Here is a 13,427-nt window from a genome sequence, read left to right on the forward strand (position 1 = left end):
AAATGCAGGGGCTAAACCACTGAGCCACCCAGGGATCCCCTCCTATGCATTTTTAAATTAATTCTTTCATATATACAGAATATATTGCTAAGTTAAAGGTAAAAAGAATAAAACAAATATGTGTACCCATCACCCAGAATAAGTAGTAAAGTATTAATAATACTTCACTACACTGCAGAGAAAAAACACAATAGCACACTACAGGAAAAAAACTTATATCCTATATGGGAAGTTGAGTTTCCTAACTCATACTTTTACTGGTGGTATCACACATAAAATTGAAGATTAAAAAGAAAAAAGTCAGGGGCACCTGGGTGGCTCAGTCAGGCATCTGATTCTTGATTTCACCTAAGGTCATGGTCTCAGGGTTGTGAGATCAAGTCCCTTGTTGGGCTCTGTGCTCAGTGCAGAGTCTGCTTAAGATTCTCTCCCTCTTCCTCTGTCCCACCCCCCTCTGCTTTTGTGTTCTCTCTCTTTCTCTCTCTCTCTCTCAAAAACATAAAAGGAAAAAAAAAAGTCCACATGCTATTTATAATATTTACTCAACATTATCAAATTTTCTACTTGGTAAGATCAGAAAGCCAGAAACCAAAACAAAATTTTAAAAATTGTGTTTAGATACCTTCAATTTTTTAGAACTGCCCACAGACAGTTTCCATAAGCCTCATTCAACACAGATTTATATACTTTAGAAAATAATGTTCATATTCACTATCCTTCACTGTTGAGGATAGCACATGTGTGTTTATCAATGACAAATGGATTTCTAAGTTGTACTTAGAACAGTATTATACTTAGAAATATATACAGAAAACACACACATACACAAACTATACACAAAATTGAACTTTTGAAGGGGTGCCCAGGTGGCTCAGTCAGTTAAACATCTGACTCTTGTTCTCAGCTCAGGTTTTGTCTCAGGGTCGTGAATTCAAGCCGTACACTGGGCTCCATGCTGGGCATGGATGCTATTTAAAAAAAGAAAAACAGTTCAGGGTGCCTGGCTGCCTCATTTGGTGGAGCATGTGACTCCTCTCAGGGTTGTAAGTTTGAGCCCCACATGGGTATAGAGATAATTTAAAAATAATTTTTAAATCTTAAAAAAAAACCTGAACATTTGAGTTCACCTTTAAGCTACTTCCATTTTGATTAGGAAATTCAACTACCAATTACCATGATCTTCCTAGAAAAGGTACTTGTGATAATTTCCTAAAAATCTTTTTAAGAATATCATATAAAATACTTTCATAAAGGGTACTTTCAAGAAGTAACAGAGTATTGCTGTGTATATTATTAAAACATGATAAAGTACCAATTACAGATATTCAAAGGCTTTTTCCTTCACATATCATAAATGCTTAAATAACTTCAAGTACCATACCTTGCAATTTAGCATTATTTTCATCTGCTTTACAAAGCTTCAAGAGAGATGCTGCATGCTGTTCTAGCATTTGGACATCACTGGAAGACTGAACCACCACCAAAATAAGTATGCATGCATAATTATAAGCTACTGACTTCTTAGACTTGGAATCACTGAAACAAAATAAGGTTTTAAAGTTTTTGGTATGAAAACAATTTTTCCAGGAACAATTTTAAACATTTTTTTCTATTTGGTTTTAAAGAGACCAAGGAATTTTATAACGAAACATGACTAACTTCCTGAAGACAAGAAAGCAGATTTTAAAGTTCACCTCCAATTCACTGAAAGTACTACTTAAAAGTATATAAACAAAGCATATGCATCACAATGGGAAGTGAAATTCTATTAAGAAATAAGATCAGAAGAACAATGAAGTATCATGAAGTCAGCATGAAAGATTCAAAAGTATACTTCAATGGTCTCCTTTAAAAAAATGTTTGTTCACTCTGGGTAAGTAGGAATAAGCATGATGAATCAATCTACTGCCATCGTTTCTCAGTCTTTTACCGTAAAACTGCTGAGGTAGAGCTACATATGGAAGCCACTGTTGTTTGCCTTTCCTAGTCCCCCCAAAAAGACCTGTCACTCAAGGAGTCATATCAAGACCCTGTTGTGAGGCCAATTACCTGGATGTCACTGCTTTGTATGACATGAGCCAGGAGGGGTATGTTTCTCTCCTCAGACACTAAACTCAATCCTCTATCCTCCCTGGCCCCATTCAAAGTACTTCTGAAACCAGAGCACCATAGGTTAAAGATAAGGGAAAATTCAAGACAGCAAAACAATCCTCATTTCTCCGCAAGTATATATTCTGGTGCCTTACAACCCCCCTACACATATGCTAGCAAGAGTACTATAGTCGCAATCTTGTCAACACCAAGGGGAAACTGGAAGAAGTTGCTAAAAGACCCATTTTGTTGCTTTACAGACACACCCTACATTTTAGAATTTCTATCATTCTAATCCTTAATTAACAAATTATGTATTACATCAAAAAATAATTATAGTTTTTACTTTCAGAGCAATGCCTTCTTTTAAGAAACTAGCCCTTTACTGATGTAGTTTTCCAGTACAATAGAAAATTCAATATAAAAAGAAAATTACCCTAAGGCTTCTTTGGAATAGTACTCCATTAGAGTAATAAGACTTTGGAGATTTTTTTCAAGACTGAAAACATGGCCAACAGCTGACCTTCCCACAGGATTAAAAGTAATCAAATAAAGATTGTGAAGGGTTCCCAAAAGATCTGAATGGTCAGTTTCTTCACTGGCTGTGCAACGCTGAAAATGGCTAAACAGTTCTGTAATACACTGCAACGTCTGTGTTGAGTCCTGAAGCCACAAGGCAAATGCATCATCAATAACACCATCAGATTGAAGACCTTCCTCTTCATCTTGATCATAAAGGTGACACAGAGCTCGTATCAACAAATTTGTTGCTTCATATTCCGACATAAAAAAAAGAAGACCTTTTTGTGACTGTGCAAGAAACTTTAAAACATCTTTTGTGGCTTGCAGCACACCAGGGTGGGCACTTGTTACTGGAATTGATAGAAGCAAGGTAACCAACTCCAAGAAGTGATGACTATGAAGATACCTGTAGAAAAATTAATTACATACATGAAGTTAGTGCAAAACATTCTTCATTTATGCTCTTCTCTCACTGGGACAAATAAAAGTGAAAGTTATGTGAGGCTTTTTTCTAGCTAAAATTCAATGGATGCTGGACATATAACTGTTGACAAGATAAGTCTTCTCTTTCCAGAATCAACCTTGACTTTAAATTCTGGACTTTCTTTCCAGACCACTTATCAAATGATCCTTTTTCACCATGGTCCTACTCCACACATGGTATACCACTATAACTGATTTAGTGTATGTACGAAAAAATATAGTACATATACTATAAAAAATATATAGTTTATTTATATTCACTACAGGTAGTATATCTGAATTAGTTTTTCTAGAGAAAACAAATTCAAATTGTCAATTTTTAGTATTTCAGAGTTAGTATTACCATACATAGCACTTTTATCAAACCCAAGAACCACTTTTTAGCATACATAGTTTTAGAAGAAAAAAGTATGAACTTACTTACTCAAGACCCCAAAACAGACACAAATGCTACTGATAAAGAGTATTTTCACTGTCCTAAAAATATTGTGCTCCACGTACTCATTCTTCTCCCTTACCCTAACCCCTGGCAATCATTGATCTTTTTACTATCTCCATACTTTTGCCTTTTTCAGAATGTCCTATATTTGGAATTATATAGTATATAACTGCCTGTCATATTACTCCTTAAACTCAGGTTTCTACTTTAGGATAATAAACACCTCCAGTAACAACTTGACTGTGAAGGGAAACAGAACCCTCAAGAAGCCAAAACCCCAGAAGTACTAGGTATAAGAGCATCTTTAACCATTTTGTGGAATATTCAGAAAATAGTTAACATTGCAGGCCTCAGACTACTTACTCTTAAGAACACCTTCTTACATGGTGGGCCTTTGGTTAGCATCCGGGAACTTGGATTCGGGAGGGGTTCCCATCACCCAATTGATAGGAATGCTCACTGTGCCTCAAAAGTGTCTATGAAAACAAAACACTGAATACCTGCTTTCCTTCTGGGAGGCTGGGATTTTGTTACACAGTAGATATTGGGGGCCTATTGGCTATCCTCCAATAAGAAACTTGGATGTTGAGATTCTAATGAGCTTTCTCAGTATGCAACATTTCACACACATTGTCACAATTTGTCGCAATTTCTCCCAAAACTGGGGGAATTAGGCAGGTCCTATATGACTCCATTGGAAAAGGACTCTGGAAGCTTCTAACTGGCTTCCTCAGGTTTCTCCCCGTGTACCCTTTTCCTTTGCTGATTGTGCCTAATATCCTTTTGCTGTAATAAATCATAGTTGTGAGTTCAGTACTGAGTCCTGTAAATCCCGCTGGCAAATCCTGAGAGTGATCTTGGATGCCTACATAAGGTGACATCAGAACCTTACCATCACTTAAAATATAGTTTTCCCACACTAGTATATTTCTCAGTTTCACGACTATCTATTCTGAAATACAGAGTATCCTTACACAGATATGCATTACTTACAGACAAATTTAAAGAAACAAAATCAACCACATAAAATTGCCTGTGGTGATCTGTGAAATATTATTTTCCCAAACCACAAAAATTACTCATACCTTACCTAAAGAGAACAGGGTATGGATCATCCCTTTCTGGAGGTCCAGTAATACGTGCCATCGTTGGGAAAGACTTAACAGGTGGCTGGATCATTGTGTGAGGCGCGGTTTCCATTAAATGGAAAACTTCTTCTAGGAGGTTAATAAGCTTTTCTATTTCCCCTTCACTTATATTTGAAGATTCCAAAAGATCCATATCCATTGAAGTGTCTACCTCATTTTCATATTCTGGGTTTGTTCTCTCAAGTCCAGTATCTGTGTCATGATCAGGTTCACTGTGGTTAGGAACAGATGAAGTCTTCTCTGCTAAATGGTCACCAAGTCTTTTAATCTCTGACAAGATTTCATAGAAATGGCACTTCTGAAGAATAGCTGAACCAGCAGTGACAACTCTCACAGTCTGATCTAAAAGTATCAGCTCCAGAAGTTTCTGATAGCCACTTTTTTCATTCTGCCTACCTCTTAAAAAAGCTTCCATTCCTTCTGTCATACTAATGACACTGTCCAAAGCTTTAAAAGCATTTAACTTAAGGGAAGATGAGACATGATCAGCAAACAGGAGCTCAAATAATCCATTGATTACTCCTGCTTGGAGCAATCCCATGACTCCTTGAGCCCCACATTCTGCTAGGGAGGACACTAATTTGGTCCCAGCTTTGAGTTGTCGGACATTTAAGGCAATGGGTTGGCGAAGAGCTACTTGTAAATTTAAAGCTTGCATGGTCCAGTCTACCAACTGGCCAAGAGAGTCTTGTTTTGTGTTTTTCAACTGCAAATAACTTAATCCTTTTATTATTAAACTTGGAATTTCTTCTAAAGCTGTTACCCATTTTGCACCTCTATCTTCCCGATACAAATCTAACAGCTCAGTTAACTTCACTGAGGCTTCTACTGCCCCTGAATTTTCTTTATCTGGACCTTGATCCTTCATTCTACTGATTTCAATTTCAAAAGTAGTCTTGTAAGGACAGCTGAAGTATAAGAGTGGTACAAGCTCCCTGTCATATGGATCATATGTCATAGGAGGAACTGAAGCTAAGTCTTCAGGAGTGTATTCAACATCAAAGTTCGGATACTTAAAGGTTTCACGTTCCAAGTCAGCAATTCCATCTTCATCACTGGAAATTTGTTCATAACCATCATCCCCTGAAAATCAGTTTGAATAATAATCAATTATTACATCACTGTTGTTTAATGCAAAAAATCCAGCTAATCAAAAAAAATATTTTATTTAGTATGGCAAAAAAATAAAAACCGATGACTTCTCAACAAAATTAACTCCCACACCAACATCTTATCAACAATTACCAAATTACCAACATTTTATAATTTCTAATAGATTAATGAGAAACTTCATAAGCAAGATCTTCTATCTGTTCAACTTTACAACTAACTCTGCTACCAATCTTTTCCTCCAGAAATAAAATTTAAAATATCTTAAAGTAACAAAAAATACCTCTCTCAAAAAGGAAGTCAACCTTACTCTCACAAAATATTTTTAAGTATTTTTAAGATACAAAAAAAATTGATGAACAAAGATTAAATTGAACTAATAATGCCATAATCAAAAAACTAAACCAAATATTTTCAGTGAAAACATTTTAAGTTCTTTTATAACATTAATTTCATATTCCTGAATTTTTATTTCTCTTCACTTATCTATTGTATAGTTTCCTAGGTCTGTATTTTATTTTTATGGAAAAGTTGCCCACCTAAAATGCTTAGCTGGGCCAAAGCAAAGCTTTCTTATCATGATACATGAGCAACTTTCTCCTCTATTTCAAAAAAAAAAAAAAAACAAGATTAGAGACAAAACCTGGTTTTACTTTTTAACACTGCTATTACCTGGCTGTGGGAAAATTGGTATGAGTAATAATAGTCTGCATAAGAAAGGGAAATGTTTCTAGAGTATTCCTCCAGCATCAGCCATCTTTTAACATTCTTTCGCTCAAAACAAGTTGGCCTTAGCATATACTCATATCTGAAAAGGTAAGGGCCTCCAAAGACCTGACTCTGGGATAAGCCAGATATCTTCTATTAAAAATGAAATTAACCAGCCTCTCTCTCTCCCCTTCTCTACAAAAAAGATTAAGAAAACAGCCTGCCTGAAATCTAACTACTACTTGCCAAATACAATAAATATAAAAAGTATTATTTGCTAATCTGGGAATAGGGGAAGCTAAAAAGTATCACTCAATAACCTAATTATTTGTATTCTGTAAAAGGGGCCCTATGATACCAAAATGACCCTTACTCTCATGTAGAATCATTCTCACCCTCGCTATTTTAGAAAAAATAAGGCAGTTTTATCTGTCATTTTACATAAATGCTTTAACATTACATGCTATTTCTTAATTGCAAATTAAGAAATATTTTTAAAAACAATAAGAGTCTTGAGTATCTCTTGTTGCTTTCAAAGGAAAAATAAAGCCTAATCAAAAGTCTCCATCATGTTGTCATACAACCCTGTATAATTGAGATTTTTTCTCCTGAATTTCTAAAAATGTAGCATTTTGTTAAAATATCTAACTGGCAGATATCTTTAGGAATTCCATCTAGCTTACGACACCACTCTTTACTCTGAAAACAGCCCACCAAATCTTTAATCATCTGGTATTTGCTACAAGATCTTGTTTCCCTGGCCAAAGCTGATGGTACCAAGGGGCAACTGATACTGTAGCAACCAATCTCTCTCCCATGAAAATGCAAATAAGAGCCAGATAGTTTAGGCTAGTTGGTAAAAAAGAGATTAAACCTGTGGGGTGAACAGAGAAACAACAGTTAGCTGATAGAGAAAAAATAAAGTAAAACATAAAGCAAACAAAAAACGGAATCCTAGAGGCACCCAGGTGGATCAGTCAGTTAAGCGTCTGCCTTCAGCTCAGGTCATGATCCCAGGGTCCTGGGATGAGTGCTGCATCGGGCTCCCACAGGGAGCCTGCTTCTCCTTCCGCCTGTGTCTCTGCCTCTCTGTGTCTCTCATGAGACAGAGACATAAATAAATAAAATCTTAAAAAAAAAAAAAGTCCTAATATATATAACCCACCTTCACCTTCTTCATCCTCTTCACCTTCTTCCTCTTCATCATCTTCCTCCTCCTCAGGGATACTATCTACTGTATGGCGATCATCCTCATCCTCATCCTCCTCTTCCTCTACATCCACATCATCTTCATCATCTTCTCCTTCTTCTTGCTGTTCCTCTTCTACTTCTCCTTCATCAGAATACTGCCCTTCCTGGGGAACAGAATTCCGATCAGGAGAAATGGGTTCAAAGTAATCTTCTCTGTGAGAAGCATCCTCTTCTTTATCACCAGACACTGAAAAATTGAGTTAAAACACAGATTATTTTAATGGTTTAAGCAACAGGAGTTAGCAGGACTGGATACTGCAACTACTTAATGACATTTTGGATGACTGAGCTCATAAATACCCTTTTTAAAAAATGGTAGAATTACTTGTTTTTAAAAATATTAAGAATCTAGGGGTGCCTGGGTGGCTCAGCTGGTTGGGCATCTGCCTTTAGCTCACGTCATGATCCCAGGGTCCTGGGATCAAGCCCCACACCAAACTCCCTTCCCAGTGGAGTCTCAGCTTCTCCTTCAACCTCTGCTCCTCCCACTGCTTGTGCTTGCTCTTGTTCACTAAGAGATAAATGAAAAATCTTAAAAAAAAAATATTAAGAGTATATATTGCCTAAGTTTATACAGTGAAAATTAATAAAGTACACTATTTCTTTTTAAAGATTTTTATTTAGGGGCACCTGGGTGGCTCAGTGGTAAAACATCTGCCTTTGGCTCAGTTCATGATCCCGGGGTCTTGGGATCAGGTCCCACATCAGGCTCCCTGCATGGAGCCTGCTTCTCCCTCTGCCTATGTCTCTGTCTCTCTCTGTGTCTCTCAGGAATAAAGAAATAAAATCTTAAAAAAAAAGATTTTATTTCTTTATTCCTGAGAGACACAAAGAGAGAGAGAGAGAGAGAGGCACAGACACAGGGAGAAGCAGGCTCCATTCCATGCAGGGAGCCTGACGTAGGAATTAATCCCGGGTCTCCAGGACCACACCCTGGGCTGAAGGTGCTGCTGAGCCACCCAGGCTGCCCAAAGTACAGTATTTTATGTTTAACACCACAAACTAATCCTTTTCTTTTAACCTATTAAGTACACAAGTTATCATCTCTTCCAATATATACTGCTGATTTTTCAACTGGTACTTTTCTATATACACCACTACAGCACTTTATTTTCAAAGCAATGTTGCTATCACTTCAAATGAATGAACTGATTTTTTTTAAACAAGTTCACCTACCAACAGAAAAACAGAAGGACATACTGCACAGGAAGTGGGGGGGGGGGCATTCATTAAAATCTCATTACCTGTATCTAATTTTTTTCCTTTAATCAAAAAGCACTACAACATTAATTGGGGGAGGGGGAATGGACTGATTTTATTCATACCTGGCAAAGGTATGGGATCATCTTCATCATCATCAGGTGGAGGTGGTCCTGGAGGAGTTCTTGGTCCCCTTGGCTGTGGTCTTGGAGGGCTTCCATTAAACTGATCTTCTTTCTCCCCATCAGCTAGTTTTAGTAGAGACAGAAAAAGAACTTTCAAATTACTAAAGTGAAATGAATGCATGACAAAAATGCTGTTAATCATTTGAGTTTTTCATCTTCAAAATATGCTGATAAACTTTTCCTTCCTAACATTTAACAAATTTTATTAATTTATATTACAAAAGTTAGAATTTCTGACTTCTCTCACACCAAAATACACCCTTGGGCATTAACACAAAAAAAATGAAGACTTATTTCCCTCAGGAAGATGTATACTTAAAGCTATTCCTAACAGTTTTATTTGTAAAAGTCAAAAACTAGAAACTACCAAAGTGTCTTTCAGTGGTTGAACAGTTAAGTAAGCTATGATATAATCATATTAATCTAATAAACTATTAACACACACAACAAAGTGGATGAACTTCAAAGAAAATTATGCTGACTGGAAAAAGCCAAACTCAAAATACCTACTGCATGATTCCATTTATGTAACAAAGATGGAGAACAGATTAGTGGCTGCCAAGAGTTAGGGATGTGTGGGATGGGTATAGCTATTGAAGAATAACACCAGGTAATCTTGTATCTTGATTGTAGTGGTGGTAATGAAAGGCTATACATAACATACAGCTATATACACACACGTGCACACACACGTTATGACTGGTGAAATCTGAACAAGCTCTATAAAGAATTTTGTTTTGATATTGTTCTACAGTTGTAAAAGATGTTAATAGTGGGGGACCCTGGGGAAAGAGTACACAAGACTTCCTCATGCCTGTCTTTGCAACTTCCGATGGATCTACAATTATTTAAAAAAAAAAAAAACTAAAAACATACATATATATTCATAGACATAAAATATATGAGCATACGTGTCAATTTTAATACAAGACAATAAATTTAACAAAAATTCTGAGTAGCCACTATATATGTTAGGCACTGTGACAAGACTAGATCTGTTAAGACTAAAAACACAAATGTAAAAAAAAAAAAACAGACTCTCAGTCTACAAAGAGCTCAAAACAAAAACAAAAAAACAATAAACAAATGAGCACAGAAAACAAAAGATTAAAAGAAAAAGAAAAGTGTTGGGGGCCTGAGTAGTTCAGTGGGTTGGTGTCCAACTCTTAGTCTCCACTCAGGTAATGGTCTCATGGGTCGTGATATCAAGCCTCCTGTTTTTAAACTCTGTGCTCAGCAGGAGTCCGCTCAGGATTCCCTCTCTCCGCCTCTCCCTCTGCCTCTCTCCCCAAACCTTCCCCACCCTTGCCCTCATCCCATACTCTCACTCTTTCTAAAATAAATGGATAGGGGCACCTGTGTGGCTCAGTGGTTAAGCATCTGCCTTTGGCTCAAGTCATGATCCTGGGGGTCCTGGGATCGAGTCCTGCAGGGAGCCTGCTTCTCCCTCTCCCTATGTCTCTGCTTCTCTCCTCTCTGTGTCTCTCATGACTAAGTAAAATCTTTAAAAATATAAAATAAAATAAATGGATAAATCTTTAAAAAAGAAAAAGAGAACTGAAAGATTAACTTTACTGAACAAGTAAGATTTTTTTTTTTTAAACCAGATTTAAGAAAGGAGATGAAAGGGGCCCACTCTTCAATTCCTTTGGAAATAATTTTGATATTAAACTATGAATAACCACTAGATTATATTACATTTACATATTTTAAATTTAAAAACCTCATGTCAATTCAAAAAGCATTCTAGGGAAACTAGAGGAAGAAAATAAAATGTAGGGACCCCTGGGTGGCTCAGCGGTTGAGCATCTGCCTTTGGCTCAGGGTGTGATCCCAGGGTATGTGATTGAGTCCCTCGTCAAGCTCCTTGCAGGGAGCCTGCTTCTTTCTCCCTCTGCCTATGTCTCTGCCTCTCTCTCTCTCTCTCTCTCTCTACATCTCTCATGAATAAATAAATAAAATCTTTGGAAAAAAAAAAAAGAAAATTTATCCACATCAACATAAAAAGAAACACTTATAGGAAAGAACTGGGAGACTGATGATATCTTCCCAAGTTTTAAGAAAGATTCAAAAGGTGAAAGAGTTATTTGAATTACCTTTTCCTACTATAGTGAACATAAGTGTCATTGACAAAGACAAATTTAAAATTCTCACCATGTTTTGGATTCCTTTTCAAACTTGGCTGTGGTTGGGGAGGAGGTGGAGGTGGCGGTGGTGGAGGTGGAGAGTCTCTGTCATGACTTATCACTCTATCCACTGATCCGTATATTGCCAGTGTCAGACAATTATACCAGCCTCTTAACACCAAACCATCAGTATTCACCTAATTTGTTGGGGGAAAATATCTTTCAAATTAAAGTTTTAATATGCCAAAAGTAAACTGATATCAACCTACTCTGTGGTTAAACTAAAGTACAAAAGTCAACTTGGTGGAAATTTACCCAGAAGCATAGATAGCTTTTATATGGCCCTCCAGAATTGCCATACCTAAGCCTGTCTCAACACTACATCTCCCCTGATACCTGATGTCAACTCTGTTCAAAAAGCAAAACCAGATTCTCAATCAAGAGAATAGAAATGAGAACAAAATTATATGGGAGTTACTGCCAACTAATAAATTAAACTCCAATAGTTAAGGTCAAGGAGGGCACAAAAGCACAAATTAGGTCCTGTCTGAAGAATTATAAAGTCCATAAAATTGTACAGCATTCTTTTTACATGCCCAACTCATACATGCAGGTGTATTTTATATATCCACATTGTACTTAAAAGCTAAGGGTAACCAGAAGCATTAAACAAAGTGTTTTCGCAAAGAAACTTTCTCTTAAAATGATCAAAGACTTTATCAATGCCATTAACCCTCAATATTTTCTTTTGTTTTTCAATACTAATCTACAGTAATTGCCATCCATATTTTTACAATATCTATGAGAGGTAGTCAGAGCGAATATCATCCACAGGTAAGAAAATAAGAGTGTCAGTAGAACCTGAACTAGAAACCAAAGCCACTGACTTCTGAGTTCTTTCCACTTTACCATGTTGAGTAAAGATGAAGTAATAAGTAGTAATTGGGCCCCTTCTGAAAGTATGATAAGGAAGAAAGAAAGAATTTTTTTCCTTGCTAACTCTAGCGAACTCCAGTAAAAGGAAACTGGGGGCCAGAAGAAAGGCTCAAAAATACTATGCCCATGGATCAACAGATTCTAAACAGATGCCCCAACGGAAGACAAATAAAGAAACAGAGAAGGTAATTTTTAGTCTAAATAGAATGTAGAAATTAAATATACACTTCTCCACTAAAAATACAATCAAGCTGAGTAGTCCCATATTAGATCACAGTTATTTTTGCATTTCAGATTGCCCAGGATTCAGCTCTTCTAGATGCTTCCAGAATGGCATTTTATAGATCAAGAAAAAAGGACATACTTTTGATATGAAAGGAAGAAATACAAAATATGTATTTGTTTAGAAATCTAAGGCACAGTGCTGTCTAATAACAATTAACCTTCCTGTCATCCTCTGCACTTGCTTACCTAAAGGAAAAGAAGGGAAAGCACAAATGCTGGCCTCTTCCTGACTTACATTAGATTTAGAGGAAGGAAAAGCTTATGGGTAGACAATGACATTACACTGTCCTTGCTCCATTTTAAAATAGCTTCTAGACACAAGAGGAATCAGAAAAGAAATGATGTTATCCTACAACACAAGAACCAAATAGGCTGATATTCTGCATCACTGGTTTAGTTGGATCAAAACTTTTAATGAAAGTGAAAAAAAAAAAAAACAGTATGAACAAGGTGAAAACTGACTTCTGCAATTACCTTTGAGTTGGGTCTAAAGATGATAGAAGTATTCTCATCATATTCCAGGCTGCCAAAAGAGTAGGAATAAATATATAGGCTCAAACACTGAACATCACAGTTCATGAAGAAGTCTTTCTTCTAAACTTATAAGTTTTGATAAAACCAAATGCTAGATTATTGGTTTAATAAACCACAAAATGTAGTTTCAATTTATTCCCCCCAAAAGTTATCAATTAAAAGTAGAAAACAAACTCCTCAGAGATTCTGATTTAATTGGTTTGGGATGAGCTTAGGTATCAGTATTTTTTTTTTTTTTTGTATCAGTATTTTTTTAAAAAGCATCCCAGGTTATTCCAATATACAGCTAAAATAGAAACCATTGCATTATAACTTTCCAAAAATGTATAATAAAACCAAATAAAATTCTATAATATTAAAAATGAGCTGCTTCAGATCATCTAGGTTCCCTTCATTTTTTAAAAAAAGT

At 36.3% G+C, this 13,427-nt stretch overlaps 1 protein-coding gene across 1 annotated transcript in view; it reads right to left on the reverse strand.

Moving 5' to 3' along the window:
* Positions 1–13,427, reverse strand: part of VIRMA (vir like m6A methyltransferase associated) — a 58,867-nt gene that overhangs the window by 31,115 nt on the left and 14,325 nt on the right. The window contains exons 4-10 of the mRNA XM_055303382.1: positions 12,959–13,007; positions 11,292–11,460; positions 9,078–9,200; positions 7,667–7,939; positions 4,626–5,766; positions 2,528–3,019; positions 1,382–1,536 (exon numbers count right to left, since the gene is read on the reverse strand). Coding sequence (XP_055159357.1) covers positions 1,382–1,536; positions 2,528–3,019; positions 4,626–5,766; positions 7,667–7,939; positions 9,078–9,200; positions 11,292–11,460; positions 12,959–13,007 — 2,402 coding nt within the window. The remainder of the gene's footprint in view (positions 1–1,381; positions 1,537–2,527; positions 3,020–4,625; positions 5,767–7,666; positions 7,940–9,077; positions 9,201–11,291; positions 11,461–12,958; positions 13,008–13,427) is intronic.

This window comes from Nyctereutes procyonoides, unplaced genomic scaffold (assembly GCF_905146905.1).
Source record: "Nyctereutes procyonoides isolate TBG_1078 unplaced genomic scaffold, NYPRO_anot_genome, whole genome shotgun sequence".
In the NCBI taxonomy this organism is placed as follows: Eukaryota; Metazoa; Chordata; class Mammalia; order Carnivora; family Canidae; genus Nyctereutes; species Nyctereutes procyonoides.